This window comes from Macrobrachium rosenbergii, chromosome 16 (genome assembly GCF_040412425.1).
Source record: "Macrobrachium rosenbergii isolate ZJJX-2024 chromosome 16, ASM4041242v1, whole genome shotgun sequence".
NCBI lineage: Eukaryota > Metazoa > Arthropoda > Malacostraca > Decapoda > Palaemonidae > Macrobrachium > Macrobrachium rosenbergii.
In genome coordinates, this window is record NC_089756.1 from 44,275,015 (window position 1) to 44,293,761 (window position 18,747).

Genomic DNA, 18,747 nt, shown 5'->3' on the forward strand with positions numbered 1-18,747 from the left:
TTTCACCACATGGCCTGGTTTAGTACATGTAGACTATTCAACCAGGACACTGTATTAAATTTCTTAAATTGCAGGAGTGGCTTCGAGCTTGTTCAAAAGCTGCTTGTTTTGCTGATGACTAGTGCTTCAGAACAGTATTTGCTTAATGGTATTTGTAGTTCTAGGTGTTATCTGATGTAATATTTAGAAAGTATCTTGAAATTTGCATAGTATTTTGCTTCATAAAGGCAAGCTTGGTTTAACAATCCTTAAAAAGGCTTTGGCCTACTTTATTTTGGTCAGTACCTTGTAACCTTTCTAACCACTGCTCTTGTTAATAAAGTCCTGTAATCTGTCATTACTTGCATGTTTGTGTGTTACTATTCTTGGCAATCATAGAGGCATAATTACTTGTCAATCAGATTTATCTATTCTGACATATCTCCCTTTTTTTCATTTTTTTTCTTATCAGATTTGTTTGCCTTTATTTTAAATTGTGGAATAGTTTTCCTTACAGTATTATTTACAATTAAGATCATAATCTTAAAATGTTCCAATACCATTTTGAAGTGCCATGCACCACCACCAAAGGTTTTTTGACATTTAATGCTATTGTGTATGTATGTACATGGTAGTTTTTTAAGTTTTATCTCTCTGGTTATTCATTATTTTGTTCTTTGCACTGCATTTTGAGGCGGCTTGCTTTTAGGCTGGTGCTATGTTAATGTTTAATTTTTTTTAATGTGATTATAATAATTATGGTACAGTAATTAATTTTGACAGCATCGCTACAACAGACAAAAATGCAAAACTCACATGATGTATGGATTCTCTGATAATTTAAGTTCTCATAGAAAGAACTCCATTTGTTTTGCCATTTTTGTTTGATGTATGCCCACATAATCAGATTAACAGAAACATCCTTGGATTTTCTGAATAATTAAATGAGAAGGACTAAATTACTTAATGTCTCAGTGCCTCAAGTTAAATTCGTTCTCATCTCATTTTACACCACTCCAAATATCCATAGACATCTGGAAACAAGGAAGATATATTCATCACATCTAATAATACATAATGAGTAATACTGTAAACCTTAACATGTTTTTGACTAGGTGAGTAAAGTCTTGCTAACTTTTCTACAGAGAAGCTGGATCTCGACTTTAGATGTTAAATGCATTTCAGTACTGAGTAACTCCTCTAGTTTTGTTTGGTACTTGTTGGTGTATGAAGTATTGTTCCACTATTTTTAACAAAGCTGTATCAATATTGTTCTTTTTCTGTAGATTAGATTTTGTTTTCACCCATGCTGCACAACTTACTTTCTAAATTTTCATCCAATTTCCTTTTTATTCTGTACAGTATAAGCATCACCTGGGATGTTGCATCTTTCCCACACACCCTTTTGCCAGTTTCCATTGTTCTAGAGTCTTGTGAGTTCCCTCAGTTCAAGTTAATTAATTATAAATTAATTTCACAATACCACTGAACCACATTTGAGACTTACAAGGCTCAAATGAAGTTGGACTGTTAGGTGGGGGAGACCAAAGGTACACTTCAAGTGGTATCTCCCTATAAAGCTCTTAATTCAAGAGGTTTATCTGATTTTTGTAACTATTGCTTTATTTTGCTTTAGATAACTGAGTTAATGTTTGGTTACATCTGCCATTTTTTATAAGAGTATCTCAAAGGAGATACTCTTATGGTTCCCCCAGGTTCCATAAGACAGACCAATAAATATTAAAGAATTCTCTCATAGTTGGTCTTGGCCAGAATATTGCCTTGGATAGTATAAAAGGACTCAAGGCAAGAGGGCTCTTTTCCTTGCCTACAGCAATTACTGGGTTTTTCTTCAGCCATTCACACAGATGTTACACAGTGCACAAACTGACTAAGATCCTCTTTACTGTACTGGTCTGTGTTTATAGCAGGTGTTACCCAGGTCACTCCATGTTACCAATTCAGAGAAATTCATGGATATCATAGCAGGAAAGCTATTTGCCTAGTCTTAAGCCCCTGAAAAAAGGTTTTGTTCCTTAATTTGTTGCAGTTACGCAAAATTGTTAAAGCTCTTGTAGTACATCCTCCAGGGTGAGGATTTTGGAGTAGGCTACGTCAGACGTTCAGATTTTGCTGTCAACTTTGACAGTTTTTTTCAGATTTCATTAGTTCGGAGTTTTATTGCTGGAAATCATTAGTCAGTGGTTTTTTTTTATTATATGTAGGTAATTTTATTTTCAGATTGTTACCATAGGTACCTTGGGTCTCATTATTCTGAGTGCAATGACTATTTGTTTTGGTTGAAAAAATTCCACTGAAAACCAATTTGTAAATACTGATTGAATAAGGCTGCCCTTAATGAAGTAAGAATTTTTCTTTGAGCATTTTCCTGTTTCTTTCACATTAGAATTCACGTTACTTCTCAAACATTATCTTTAATAAGCTTTATCTATGAGTGTTCTCTAACTATAAAATACATAAATATTATGTATATATATATATATATATATATATATATATATATATATATATATATATATATATATATATATATATATATATATATATATATATATATATATGTATATGTGTGTATATATATATATATATATATATATATATATAATATATTTTCATATGTATATGTGTTATATATATATATATATATATATATATATATATATATATATATGTATATATATATATAAATATATATATATATATATATATATATATATATATATATATATATGTGTATATATATATATATATATGTATATATATGTATATATATATATATATATATATATATATATATATATATATATATATATATATATATATATATATATATATATTTATATTTATATCAGTATAGTTAGGGTGAAGGATCATTCCAGGAATAATGGAATGATCCTTCATATAACCTACTGATGTCTACATTGATAGAACCCTCTTAGTCCTCACTATATATTTATATATATATATATATATATATATAATATGTATATATATATATATATATATACTATACAGTATGCACACACATATATGCACAAACATATATATATATATATATATATATATATATATATATATATATATATATATATATATATATATATATATATATATATATATATATATATATATATATATATATATATATATATATATATATATATATATATATATATATATATATATATATATATATATATATATATATATATATATATATATATATATATATATATATATATATGTATATATATATATATATATATATATATATATATATATATATATATATATATATATATATATATATATATATATTATATAGAACATGGTCTTTTCGAACTCTGCTTCTAACAACCGAAGTTTTCTTTTACTTTGTATTTATTTACTTACGCGATGGGTTTGTTTAGAAGTGATTTGCCACAGGAAATTGTGTTCACTGTTCCTCCCACTACACGTAGAATGTCGATGCATCTGCCCCTTCTTGGCGGTTTCAAATCAAATTCATGGCAATTTATAGATATTTCATTGTCTTCAGATCCCTGGAAGGAGTGAAATGTTGAACTGGACAGCTTGAGAAATCTAAAATATGCCATTAAGAAAATAGTATTACCACTGCTACAAATAATGCCCACTACAATAGCTGTATGCTTATAAAATACATATGAAACGTATTTGCCATTATCATCATCTTTAAAATTTTGACAAAATTTAAATAATTGTGGTTGAGAATAAAATACAAAGATAATCTATATCAATTTCATACAGAATGTTATAATTTATTGCTGTGGTGTGATGGATAGATCGGCAATTAATGTTGTGGAGAGATGTGTCCAGTGCCTGGAAAATGGACGAAAATTTTAAAGACTGAGGTGGTTTGCTCATTTGATGAGAGGGAATGAGGAACATTAGTCAGAAAATTAATACATATGGAAGTAGGAGGAAGAATACTAATAGGAAGGTACAGAAAATCATGGAGGAAGAGCATAAATGTAAACCTGAATCAGATGGGAATTCAGACAGAGGGTGGAGAAGACAGGAAAGAGCAGAGAAAACTCATTTCACATCAAATCTATAAAGGAGAAACCCTACTTGAAGACATTAATGATGATTATGAACAATTCTGGCATGTTAATGAACCCAGCATTTTGGAAGAGAATCCTAAAATTTCCAGTAACACTAAAACGGAAGGAAAACTCGTGGGCTTACTCGCACGAGCCAAAAGCAGTTGATGTCTCTTGGGTATGACTCTGGATAATCAGGTGTCGTGATATAATCATCTAAGGTAATCTCTCCACCACACAGGTAATGAGGTTCTACTAAAATTTGGAACCCGCTGCCTGATGCTCCACTCTGGCCCACTGACAGCTCAAGAACCAAAATATCTTCAGTAGTGTGAAAATCAAATGAAACATTCCCACAGTACCTAGAAAAAATGGATATTTAGTGCTATTGCCAGATCATATGCAATATGTACAGTAGATTTGCACATGTACAGTACAAACTAGTTTTGAAGGAATTTAGATTAAATAATACATAAGATCAAGGAAGGGTCATATATTACCAACACATGTATATCATCCCCATATTGCTGAGTGTTGTTAAGATTCATAATATTCATAAAAACCATACATACTGTAGGAACAAGCCAAAAAGCCATAGACTTGAGTAGCAGTTTCTAAAAAATTGAATGTCCTTATGTGAAAAGAAGAAAGGAGTACTGTACAAATGATTACTGTACTGCTTGTACTTATGTGCTGTATATTAAATAGCAATAAACAGATCTGAATATGAGTAATTAATAATCATGAGACATAACACAGGTAATTAATAACATAAATGGATTTATCTCTTTTGGTATCCATTTGTGATTTTCATCTTAACACTTTATGTTTTCATATTCGGGCATTTTGTTTTGGGGTGATTTTATGTAAGTTTTTACGTAAGCTGAGTATTAATGATGCTAATACTGTAGCTTACGAATGGCAGTAGTTTATTTCCCTTTCAGTCTATTACTACAAAACATTTTAATTGCAGATGGCTTACAATTTGTCACTATCGAACAATTTCTGCATACTGTACAAGATGGGAAATGCTTTCCCTCCGTTTGTACTCCAGGATGCTACCTTCTCTCTCTTTTATTTCCTGATTAGGCTCCATATTTATCCTTTCCTTATTATTGTCTCTGTAATTATCACCTTTTTTTTCATTTTGGAGGTTATCTTGTCTGCCCTTACAATGTCCATAAGAAAGCTCCTTTTATTTGTCATGTATAGTTAAAGAATAATGACTTTCTCTTTTGTATCGTAATTCTGATTGAGTTTCTTCATGAATTCTTTTATGTTGTTGCACCTTTTTAGTCCTTGAGGTAACTTATTAAGTTGTCTGGGTGCCGTGTGGTCAGAAGTCTCTTTTTCCGTGTCTCTGTTGTATCTTAGCTCCTTTAATGTACATTCATCTCTGCTCCTATGTGTACTTACTTTCTATGGCATTTTGCCATACGAAGTTTCTGTAATGTTTTGGTGACATATTCTGTATAATGTTTTACGTCTGAACTTGTATTTCATATTTATTTCTCATGCTTAATGTTAAGCCAGTTAAGCTCAATTAGGAGGGGTGTGACCTTACTCATGGGGTAATTTGTTCATTATTAATTTGTCTGCTTTGTTAGTTAAGCCTTTTAACTTCTTCAGTAATTAATTTGATAAGGCCTTTATTGAGGCAGTAACATAGGCTGTTTTTGCAGTTACAGAGTAGTGTATGAGAATTTTAGCATACTGTATTTAAATTTCTTTATGAAAGCTGCATTTGTTAGATTATTATTATTTTTTTTTCTATCACAGTCATCCTATTCGACTGGGTGGTTTTTATAGTGTGGGGTTCCGGGTTGAATCCATCACTTTTCTCACAATGTGCGCTCTTTCTAGTAGCACACTTTTCTGCATGAGTCCTGGAGCTACTTCAGCATCTAGTTTTTCCAGATTCCTTCCCAGGGATCTTGGGATCATGCCTGGTGTTCTTATGGGTACAATTTCCAATGGCATATTCCATATCCCTCTTATTTCGATTTTCAGTTCTTGATACTTTTCCATTTTTTCTCTTTCTTTCTCATCTATTCTGGTGTCCCATGGTATTGCAACATGAATGAGTGATACTTTCTTCTTGATTATGTCAATCAACGTCATGTCTGTCCAGTTGGCACATACCACCCTATCTGTTCTAATACCATAGTCCCAGAGGATCTTTGCTGGATTGTTTTCTGTCACTCCTTCAGGTTGGTGTTTGCACCACTTATTACTGCAAGCTAGCTGGTGTCTCTTGCACAGGCTCCAGTGGAGGGCGTTTGCTATTGAATCATGCCTCTTTGTACTGGTTCTGTGCAAACGCCGGACAGTCGCTTGCTATGTGGTTTATGGTCTCATCTTTCATAGTGCACTTCCTGCGTATGGGTGAGATGTTATTTCCATCTATTGTTCTTTGGACATATCCGGTTCTTAGGGCCTGATCTTGTGCCTCTGTTAGTATTCCTTCTGTTTCCTTCTTGAGTTCTCCCCTCTGTAGCCATTGCCATGTTTCATCGCTGGTTAGTTCTTTTGTCTGCCTCATGTACTGTCCATGCATTGGTTTGTTGTGCCATTCCTCTGTTCTGTTTTTCATTCTCCTGTCTGTATATTTCTGGGTCTTCGTCTGCTTTTATCAGTCCTTCCCATTCACTTCTTAGCCACTTGTCGTCACTGGTTTTCAGATACTGCCGCACTGCTCTGCTCTCGATGTTGACGCAGTCCTCGATGCTTAGTAGCCCTCTTCCCCCTTCCTTTCTTGTTATGTATAGTCTGCCTGTATTTGCTCTTGGGTGTAGTGCTTTGTGTATTGTCATGTGTTTTCTAGTTTTCTGGTCTATGGTCACCCTTTGTCCACTCCACTACTCCTGTGCTGTATCTAATTACTGGTACTGCCCATGTGTTTATGCTAAATTATGGCTTTCGTCATGTTTCCAGCATTGAGTTTTGACTTGAGTATCACCCTAAGTCTCTGCATATTATTCTTTCCTGATCGTGTCCTTCATCTCTTGGTATTTTATATCCTCTCCTTCTATTATTCCAAGGTATTTGTATCCTATCTCATCTATGTGTTTGATGCTATTCCTATCTGGTAGCTTTATCCCTTCAGTCCTCGTTACATTGCCTTTTTGTATGTTGACCAAGATGCATTTTTCTATTCCAAACTCCATCCTGATGTCCCCAGATGCAATCCTTACAGTCTGGATTAGGGTATCTATTTCCTTGATGTTCTTACCATACAGCTTGATGCCGTCCATGAACATCAGATGGTTAATTCTGTGCCTCCTTTCTTGAGTTGGTACCCAGCATCCATCTTCTGTAGTACTTTTGTCATGGGAATCGTGGCTACTATGAAGAGCAGTGGGGACAGTGAGTCGCCTTATAAGATCCCTCTCTTGATGTTAACCTCTGCTAGTCTTATCCCAGAGGTTGTAAGTACTGTATTCAAGTTGCGCATTATATTTTTAAGGAAGCTGATGGTGTTTTCCTCTGCCCCATATATTTTCAGGCACTCTTTTAGGCACGTGTGTGGTATCATGTCCAAGGCTTTCTTGTAGTCAATCCTTGCCATGCTTAGGTTGGTTTTCCTTCTCTTACAATTCTTCATTACCATTTTGTCTATTAGGAGCTGGTCTTTTGTGCCCCTACACTTCCTTTCTGTTGGTGGCGGTTCCTGTTTTGGTTTTTGTTGGGTTGGTTGTGATGGTGGTGTTGGTGTTTGTATCCCATTTCCTTGTTCTTGTCTTTCTCTCCCTCCATCCATTTGACATGTTACTACCTGTCTTGCTCCTGCATATACCAGGTTATTTGTTTCTGTGATATTGGTGGTGTGGATTAGTTAGGCATTTTCTTTAGTTGGTTATTTCATTAACGTCACTTGTTTTTTCCTTCCCCTCTTAGTTTCTTTTGTGTTGTTCTGTTAGGCTTTCATGGAGGGGATCTTCTGTTCTTTCTTCTTAGTATCTCTTTCAGTTTACTCAAGGCTTCATCCATTGTCTGATCTTTTTGTGTTTGTATCCACTACTACTTGTCTTGCTCCTGCATATACCAGGTTATTTGTTTCTCTTAGTCTCATTATTATTATTATGACGTACCATTTTTTTAGTTTGTTTGTGTTGTATTTCATGGAGGGATCTTTGTTCTTTCTGTATTATTATTCATTATTATTATTATTATTATTATTATTATTATTATTATTATTATTATTATTATTATTATTATTATTGTTGTTATTGTTGTTGTTGTTGTTGTTGTTCCAACTACATTGGAGTATCTAAACGGCCATATTAAGGTGTCTGTGAGTTGATACCCATTGGTCTGTAACTGCTTTTACAATTTTATAACTTTGCTTTGTTTATTTTCCCGGATCCAATATCAAGAAGCCGTCTTTTTTATTTCTTTTTGGCCGTATTAATAAACTTTGTTTTGTCATTGCTTACTTCTGTTTTCTTTGATCCGTCATTATGTTCTTTACCATGGACATAATATCTACGATATTATCTACAAACGTAGAACTGAGTATTATTAGCAAAATTTTACAATTATCTTCCTTTTTCATAATCCACAATAGTTTTATTTTGTATATACAGTATGCTGAATAGTTTGTCCCATAACACCCTTCTTTATTAAGGTTTTGGATGCAGCTTTGCAGTTTTCAGTGTACATTGTAAATGTTTAAACCATTTTACTGCATCATCTACATTGCTTATCCAGTTTACGTGTTATATCATTCATCTGCCTGTGTAAAATGCTACAGCGTATTAACATTGTGCATTTCCCGTTACTTATGCATTTCAGGAGATCGCTTATCACAGAGAACAGTGCGTTTCAGTGGAGTTATTTCTTTCTGCAGGATGACTGATACCTGGTAAGATGCTGCATTCAGTAATTTTTGGTAGATACTAGAATAGTTTATCTCCTTGACTCGTGAACCTAGGTTTTAAAAATATTTTCCCACCCCCCGTGGTGCAAATGATTTTCTGGGTTCATATCTATTATTTCTTGGTAAAAAAAACATCTATTTCATGAAAAGTTTCTGCCATCTGAATTGAGTTAATTTTTTACTATTCATTCTTATTTTGTTTTACTAGTCCATAGATTTCCTCAAGTTCAGTCGTTTTAAATTAATACACTATTTAGGTTGGCTAATTGGGGATAAAAACATGTGTTTCACTTAGACTTGGTTAAAAACACGAATTTTTTCTTGTTAGAGATATTGCTTTATTTATGAGCAAGTTATTTATTTTCACCAAGGAAGGGTTCGTGTATGTAATTCCTTCATGTATCCTTCTGTTAAAGTGATATATCTTTTTGCTTTTCATTATGTCTGCTGCCTTATTTTTCAGCCTCGTCAGCGTTTTAAATTTTTCAACTTGTTCTCTGTTTGCTTCCTCGTATCTCATCTTACAGTTTCTTCAGTTTCTATTTCTTCCACTATGAACTTGCAATATTCATTATAATCTAATTAAAACTTTAAATAAAAACTCAAAAAGATTACATACAGGCCCACACTTCACTCAACACAAAAGTTTACACATATATAATACACTCAAGACGAAATTTTACACATTTACTTTACTCGGTACAATCAACTCTTATTACACTATTGTTTTGTGTCCACTACCATAGAAGCAGTTTATAAAATTTACTGAAAACAATATATGGGCCTATCCCCCTTTTTCTCACAAGGAATCTTTTTCAACGTACACCTTTCCTTGTGTAGTATTTAGTTTATTTAGTTTATGATGATGGGGTAGGTTACGGTTGTGTGCTTGAGGATTATTTTTACCAGTTCGGTACTACTGTATTCATATGTACTCGGACTTTGACGTTGGTCCATTTGTTTAGGTTATAAGGGTATATAACTTTAAGATGTGTGTAGTGTTTTACTTTCTGCAATAAATGCCATCAGTCTGTAAATTTAAAAAAAAATTACCGCATAGGAGACCACCTAAATACATTTGCTGATAAAACAAGATAAAAGTATTTGGTTACTGGATATTATTTCATTAGTACAGTATTTGGAGTCTAAAAGAACTAATCTCCTTACTTTCCCGTCCTTTGGAGACGTCTTAGCATCAATATAGTCTAAAGTTTTACGTTAGTAGAGACTTGTTTGTCTGTTTCCCATTTTATAGTAGTTTGGGGAGAGAAATAGCTACTCGACCACCAGGTTTTCTGTGCCCAGTACATACAGGAGTGAAATTCATGGGTAACCATTATGATTTCATCATCTTTCACTTAATTATACTATCAAGTAACCAGAATTCCATTGGAAATGGCATATCAGTCTAAGTATTTACAATTTATTCTTGTAATTTAGTAGTTCTCTGTACCCTTGATCAAATATTCTTAAGACCTGTTTTAGAGCTTTCATTGCGTGTCTTCAACAGCATGTCCTCGTTGTTCAGTTAAATCTCAGTCTATTAAGACTGTGACCCTCCAGTCTTTGGATGTAAGAGGTTTGGATTAGCTTTTTAGGGGTGTTCAGTCCTTTTGACTTTTGCGCAAAATGATTAGTCCCTTCGACTTTTGCGCAAAATAATTAGTCCCTTCGAATTTTGCTCGAAACGATAATTAGTCCTTCGACTTTGCGTAAAAAGATAATTAGCCAGCTCGGCTTTTGCGCAAAATGATGATAAGTTCCTTCGACTTTTGCCAGAAACGCTAATTAGTCTCTTCGACTTTGCGCAGAAAGATAGTTAGTCCCCGCGACTTTTGCGCAAAGTGACAATTAGTCCCCTCGACTTTTGCCCAAAACGATAATGAGTCCCTTCGGGTTTTGCGAAAAATCATAATTAGTCCCTTCGACTTTTGCATGAAATGATAATATTCTTGTGGTCAGATAGCCCAATAAAATAGAATAAATGAACTGAAGTGTGTGTGTTTGTGTGTGTTCAGTGAACATCTAAATTAACAGTACAGTACACTTACTTCAGTACAGTGAGTATGCTCTTGACATGTATAAAAATTGTCAAAAAATTTTTTTAAATTGATTATGACTGTGGTTAAACGTCTTTAAATACCAGAGAATTTGACTTATCGTACAGTAAGCATTTAGCATTACTCTTCATTATTCGTGCAGTCATCACATAAAATAGGTGGGTACTCTTTAAGTAATTGTTGTTGGTTCTTTGTGTCTCTTTATTTTCCCTTATTGTGTATACCGAAAAAAATGGCAGAATTTGTAAATTAATCTTCTAGAAGATGGAGACTGGCAAGAACATGTGTAAGTATAGTTTATTAATATAGTGCACCAATGATCAGACATGCATCCCCACCACACACACACACACATATCTACATATGTGTGTATATATATATATATATTATATATATATATATATATATATATATATATATATATATATATATATATATTGACTACAAATGTCGCTTAATATTCAATTCACGCTACTTCGGTGATAATTCCCCATCAGGGATATTCCCGAAGTAGCGTGAATAGGATATTAAACGACATTTGTAGCTTCATGATTGTATATAAATCACGGTGTGATAAAAATTTCATAATAAGTGCTGCGTGTTCCAAATGTACCAATGAGCTGTCATGGTGGAGGTGGGTTAATGCCGAAGCTAAGTATAATTTCCCCGCTCTTGACGGGTAAACAAGTACAGCAGATTCGGCATTAACTTATACCTCTCTTGATGGCTCAGTAGGTAGACCGTCGACTGGAGTCGTTTGAAGGTAACTGTGTCGAGGGATCGAGACCCAGCAGTACCGATCCATTTATCACTTATAATTCCCCTTCAGTGATAATTACCCCATTGGGGAGATTCCCGAAGTAGTGTGAATTGGATATGAAACGACATTTGTAGCTTCATGATCGTATATAAATCAGTGTGATAAAAATTTCATGTGTATACACACACACATTATACACATATATATATATATATATATATATATATATATATATATATATATATATATATTATATAGATATATACATATGTATATATATATATATATATATATATATTTATATATATATATATATATATATATATATAATAAATAAGTAGACACGACTCATAGTATAAGAGCTTTGACATATGTTCTCTCTTATGTAATTTTTATTGAACTCGATGGCATTGCTTGCAGATACTATCTTATCAAGACTTGAATCAGTCTATACTTCTTTTTCTCTTCTGGCAAACTTCTCAGGAATAAGAAAATCTTATTCGAGATTCTTTCCATTTACTTTTTCTTTTTCTAGTCGACGGACCGTTTCCCCATCTCTCTTGGCGGCGTCATCAGGATTATAAATCAATATACGAGGTTTTTATTACCGCATGTGGTGTTTGAATTTCAAACATGACATCATTTAGGTTCTGAATTTCTATTGTTCGGCAGGTCTCATTCTCTCACTGGCTGTCTGGGTGGCAGCATGGGCATTCCTGGTGCTCCATAGGATGCATTCTATGCCGCAGCTTGCAGCCAAGGGCGTGGGCAAGGGCGTGATTCCCGTCTCCTGCCGATAGCCTTGATTTGTTTCGTTGTCGGTAGTCATGTCCAGGGGTGTTCTCTCGCTCATGTCTCGGGTTCTCATGGATGTCCTGTGGCTTCCATGAAGAAGGGAGGATGAAGTCCGTGTTTCTCTGTGCATTTAACGCAGACCGTTGTTGATTTATACTCACAGCTTTTTTTATTTGCAATCTGTGGAACCGCGCTTCTCAATGTACGATCTCTGTTGCTTTCTAATAATTCTTCTAGTGTCGGCACACAGCCGTGGTCGTCTATGTAGTGGTGAAATATTGTCCCTTGTTTGCTGTTTGCAGTCGTCTACACAGAGTGGTAATAGTGGGATCTATGCAGTAATTGCTGAAGGCTTGACATGTCCCTTCGGTAAATTTAATTTTGTATACCACGTTGGTCGAATCCCACGTCTCTCTACGGGGGCCCGTGCTATTTTGTATTACGTCAGGATTCGTAGGTGTCGTACCGCTGTCAGTTATTCTTTTGTGGTTTCTTTCATTGTCTCTGCTTTTACTTTTTTCACTCTGTACCTCCCATAATCTTTGTAAAAATCTTATTAAACCACATGCGATGCAATATGTATGTGTTAGTGATGGTTGTGTACACTTATTGCGTGTGGCTTTTATGTTTTGGTTCATATTGGTGATTTCATTTTAATTTTTAGGTTATCTTCAGTTTACCGTAATAATATTATTTATCATACTACCTTAATTTTTAATTCAGCTACCATTTTTCTACTTAGTATATACTTACTTTACTTGACTTCATGGATCTGTTCCTTTTTAATATATATATATATATATATATATATATATATATATATATATATATATATATATATATATATATATATATATATATAATATATATTTATATATATATATATAAAGTTTGTGTTATCCTCCAGACCAAACGAAAAAGAGTGCAAGCAAGATTTCCAAATTGTACGATGGGACCCATATCTGCCATGCAGTAACATGAAAATTCTCCGGCACTTACTTTTCCAAAGATCCAAGTACGTCGTCAAGAACATCTTCGTCAGCCACCGATAGATACGTAGAGGCACAGTCCTCCCCATTGTTAGGATCCTGGATGTCGATATAACCTGATACCCCGATGCCGAAATTCATTGTGTCTTCGCCCTGAGAGAGAGAGAGAGAGAGAGAGAAAGATTCGTTTAACGAAGCATACTTTGTTGGAAGGACCTTCAGAAATGTCTTGATTCCGCTGACCAAAGAAAAGGCCCCATCAACACGTAATGTGTTATTACTAATTTTACAAAACGAAAATAAATCAGATGGAATATACAGTGAAAACAATTGTAAAAGTGAAATGACAGGCTTTTATCGATTAAACAAAAACATTAGCGGATAAACAAATTAAAATTAAATTATAATTATAATTCGGGCAAGACTGGAAGAAATTGTAAGGGCCACGATTAACATAGGTAATCATTAATTAGCGGTTGAGGTAATGAAACTGACACAATCTCGTCGTTGCAGTATACTGTGACGTCACCATCGCCTCTGTAGGTATAGGACTTTGACAAATCTTGTAAAGTTCAACCACCACTAGATATTATTATTATTATTATTATTATTATTATTATTATTATTATTATTATTATTAGTCATAATGGGCTCACATCATGCAATGAGCTACAGAATATAATTGCCAAATGTAGAAAGTAAAAAAAAAATGGAGTAGAACAGAAATCATACAACATAAATAGCTGACCATATTATGAAGTTAATGATAAATTACGGAAAGGAAAATCTGACACATAAACATTAAATAATGATGAAAAACAAAAGGAGACAAGAAATAATCCAAGAATTCTTTTTACCTGGAGATTAATGCGCATCGTAATTGAGCATCCTGCAGGAATAGGGCCGTCGCTTTCAAAAGTGATGTTTAGTTTGGTGAATGTTCTCTCCGGGAATTCTAAGGAGTCTCCACATTTCAAGGACACGTCTTCAATTTCCGCTGAAGTAAGAAGCATATTTATTTCTCTCTCTCTCTCTCTCTCTCTCTCTCTCTCTCTCTCTCTCTCTCTCTCTCTCTCTCTCTCTCTCTCCATTCACAGTAAAAGTATACTAATGGCATCCATTAACTACAGAAAACACATTAAACAGTATGTAACATTTTTAATGAAACCGCTAATGAATTCACTTTATCTCACTCAAGGGTTTTAAGGCAAACGACCAGCGGTGTGCAGTTACTGATATCTTCTTACGCAAGTCTACCCTTGGTTTGACTGGTAGTTATGAAGATTGCCAACTTTCTGTGCCATTTTAAAGAACACGATTAGGGCGACTAATAAACCGGTATGTTTTTCGTTTTATGTTTGCATCGTTGTCACAGACATAGAAAGAGAAAGAAAACCAGCTTTTGAAAATATAGAGTCACTAATTTTTTCCATACAGGTTGAACGTTTCGAATTAGCCCATTTCTAGTGACCACTGGTTATTATCTTGTTTATCCGAATATTCGCAAAAAGACAGACGCCCAACAGTCAACCACAGGACCAGTCATGACGATCGGCATTTACTGACAATTTTATCTGTTTAAATGTTTTTTGGATACTCTGGAGAAGTGAACAGGTTATTCATTAATATTATGAAGGTCTTAAAAATAAAGCGAATGCCTTTTCCTTTAATTCAGCAAAATAAAACTTTAGGTATTGCCATTCTTAGAAAAAGAATACCAGTCAACACTAACTGAAGCTAAAACGGAAGTGTTTTACTTTATCTTTTCATCTTAGAACGCTGTTTTTACTGTTTTTACTTTCGGGTTGGAAACATTCCTTTATAGGTATAACTGGATAACTTATCAGTTTCTGCCACGTATTCGATTGAGTCAAAGACAGTTCGTCATAACGGCGAACCCTTAAGGTGACCAGTTAACTCACCTTTTTGTTTCAGGTGCTGTTTAGGTTACTGTTTTTATTAAACTAAAAACTGATGTCCTGTATCTCAAAGGTTCCATAATACACCCATATGGTGACAGCTCTCCACATTTAACATTAACAAGATTAGAAATCAGACTGGTCATTGACTCGATCTGAAGCTGTGGAATTATCTCAGTGTTCATATTTTCCTTGATTCTTATAGCCGTTCCTTTGTTTTAAGAATGGGGACTGCTTCGGGCGTTGACCCTACCCTTTACCCTATATAGCCTCCTCTCTTCTTCGCTTACTTTTCATATAATATTTGACCCGTTATTCATACTATAAACCATACCACAAACCACTTCTGTAAAACTAGCGCACATCCACATTCTCATTGCAGTTGGGTTACATACGTGTTGACAGATATATAGTACACATACGCATGCACGTACAATATGTTCAGTATTCAGCATTCATAGCGAAAATGTTCGTTAACCTCAAAAACAACTTGTTTTCACGTGAGAGTTACTTACTTCGGCTGTATCCGTCAAGTGGTGTGATTGGCCAAGCGTAAGTTACCCTCGCCACCATCGTCATCAACAGGACCTGGAAGAAAGCCAGGATACTGTATAAACAGTTCTAGAAATTCAGTGTCCATAGTAGGAAATCCATACTTAGAACTTTCATAAACACAATATGAGAGAAAATTCATTGAAACTTAGTTCTTTTTGGGGTAAAATTTAACGTCGCTCAGCAATCCTAGGACAGCTTACCTATCATTAAACGATCACAGAAATAAAAGCTGTTTTAGGTGTCACTTTCGATAATGCTACCAATTTAATATTTCACGATGAAGCGATGTTGTTCAATACCCACTAGAGGAATCACGGTTAATGATGTGCTCACTTTTATACAAACTTATCCAGGTATGTTCCTTAAGTTTCTGTTACTGGAAGTGGGCCCACGGGTAGAACGCGCGCTAGTCTACTGTACAATTTTAAGAGAAACGCTAAGTTAAAATATGTACGCAATAACGCTTTTTTGTCGAGAACATTTTCCATTTTAGTTTTTTAGAGTGCGCTATAATAATCTGTAAGCTTATGGTTTAGTGCATTTCTCATAATTATGTGTGATTTTGTTTTTCGGCTCAAAATTGTACTAAAAATCCCTTTATTCAGCAAATTAACGTTTCTTTCCAAAATTTGTATGAATTGTTTTTTTACATTTTGGGAACGGGATGTATTGATTACTCATCGAATACTCATAAGTAAAACAGTTAAACATTGTTTACGTGACTATTCAGTTAACAACCAAACACAAATATCAGTTAATTTTGTCAGAATCTTCAACTTTTCCTGATGTAATCTGCCGAATAAGAACAATAGTATTTTGTATTTACTAAGACCAAATTCTTCTTAGAATCCAGAATGTTAAGCCAGTGGTCTGGTTATCCTGTTTATTAATAATATTTTTTTTCTGCCAAAATTGTTGGCACTGTGGATAACATAAACAATCCTTTATTTTGTATTTGAAATTAGGGCTGACCACTTCACTATATTGAAATTTTATCTTTTGGCGGATAATGCTTTTGTGTTGAATCATTTACATATTGCCCCATATTTCCATAGTTATCTTTATAGATTTTTTTTGGTAATTAGTTTTAATTACCGGACTTGCCTGGTTTATCATTCTTATTTGATAACAGTATTATTTTCAAAGGGCTTTTTTATTTTTTTCATCCAATTTGTTTAACAAACTTCAAGGCCTGGTTCGATTTGGGGAAATTGTCTATTTATTTTGACAACACATTCAGCATGATTTAAAACACTAGATTTACTTTACGTATTAATGTCATTGATGCTAATCAAACTTAGCATCATGTTAGTATGATGATACTTAAAAAACTGAAGTAAAACTTGTACCACTTAAGTTTTCTTGGTAGCCATCCTGTCTCTCTCTGACAAGGAGGAAATGTGTGGATCAAGTGTCCCTTACAAATCAGTTACTTGGAACGCCTCAATGTAAAGGAACAAAGGCGTATGTAACTTTTGTGGACCCAGAAAAAACTTATGATAGAATCAATATGGAGGATGACGGAATTGTAAGCTATTAGGAGATGAGATAACGAGAGCGATGAAAAATTCATATGATACAAGCAAATCTCTTGTTAGAATACGTATATTAGAGTGCAACAGCTTTCGTGTGAAACTGGCTCTGAAATGAGGATGTGTTATGTCTCTATAGCTGTTCGTTATCTTTATGGATGGAGTGGTTATAGGAGTCGCAGAAAGGATAATAGATGTAGGTGCAAAGTTATCGGGTAAGAATGTAATGGCTGATGGACGCTTGCAGATGATACAGTGTTGATTTGGGAGAGAGAACTAGCAAAACTAAGGGAATATGTTAAAAATGGTTACAAGAGGAGAAAGTTAATAGTACAACTGAACATGAGTGACGTTATGAGGGAAATTGGAAAGTTTAACTTGTTCTGGATGGATGAATCGGTCGAGTCATACAGGTATTTTTGGGTAAATATAACTTTTGATAGTAAGAAGAGGAAAGAGATAATTAATTGCAGAATAGGTGAAGTACGAAAAATAACAGATCATGTGAAAAAAGAATTTAGAAGAGACTTTGAGTGTCTATGGAAATCAAGGTGGGAATCTATGAATGGATTGTTGAAATCTGTCTTATCTGTGGAAGTGTGTGGATGTTGAATTTGAAGGAAAAAGTTGGATCTGTTGAGGTAAACTGCTTACATGGTTTATGTTTCTATTTAATTTTAGATAGTCTTATGCTTTATCTGTTGAAAGCCTTGGAAGTATCAAAGGAAATGTATCCACTATATATAAACATATGATATATATATATATATATATATAAATATATAATATATATATTATATATCCATACATTATATATATATATATATATATATTATATATATATATATATATATATATATATATATATATATATATATATATATATATATATATATATATATATATTATACATATATGTATATAAATATACATATACATATATATATATATATATATATATATATATATATATATATTTATTTCATTTATTTAGATATATAAATATGCATATATATAGATATGTATATAATAAATATATATATATATATATATTATATATATATATATATATATATATATTATATATATATGTGTGTGTGTGTGTGTGTGTGTGTGTGTGTTGGTGTGTGTAATCAGTGTGAAATGGTAACTAATCAGTACTTCTCAATAGAGCATTCAAGCAACTAACTATTA

The 18,747-nt window shown here is 33.5% G+C and overlaps 1 protein-coding gene across 1 annotated transcript in view; it reads right to left on the bottom strand.

Annotated features, from left to right (window-relative positions):
- Positions 1-18,747, bottom strand: part of LOC136847383 (CUB domain-containing protein 2-like) — a 28,061-nt gene that overhangs the window by 3,805 nt on the left and 5,509 nt on the right. Inside the window, exons 2-6 of the mRNA XM_067119016.1 lie at positions 15,982-16,054; positions 14,405-14,544; positions 13,558-13,700; positions 4,210-4,426; positions 3,394-3,542 (exon numbers count right to left, since the gene is read on the bottom strand). Coding sequence (XP_066975117.1) covers positions 3,394-3,542; positions 4,210-4,426; positions 13,558-13,700; positions 14,405-14,544; positions 15,982-16,054 — 722 coding nt within the window. The remainder of the gene's footprint in view (positions 1-3,393; positions 3,543-4,209; positions 4,427-13,557; positions 13,701-14,404; positions 14,545-15,981; positions 16,055-18,747) is intronic.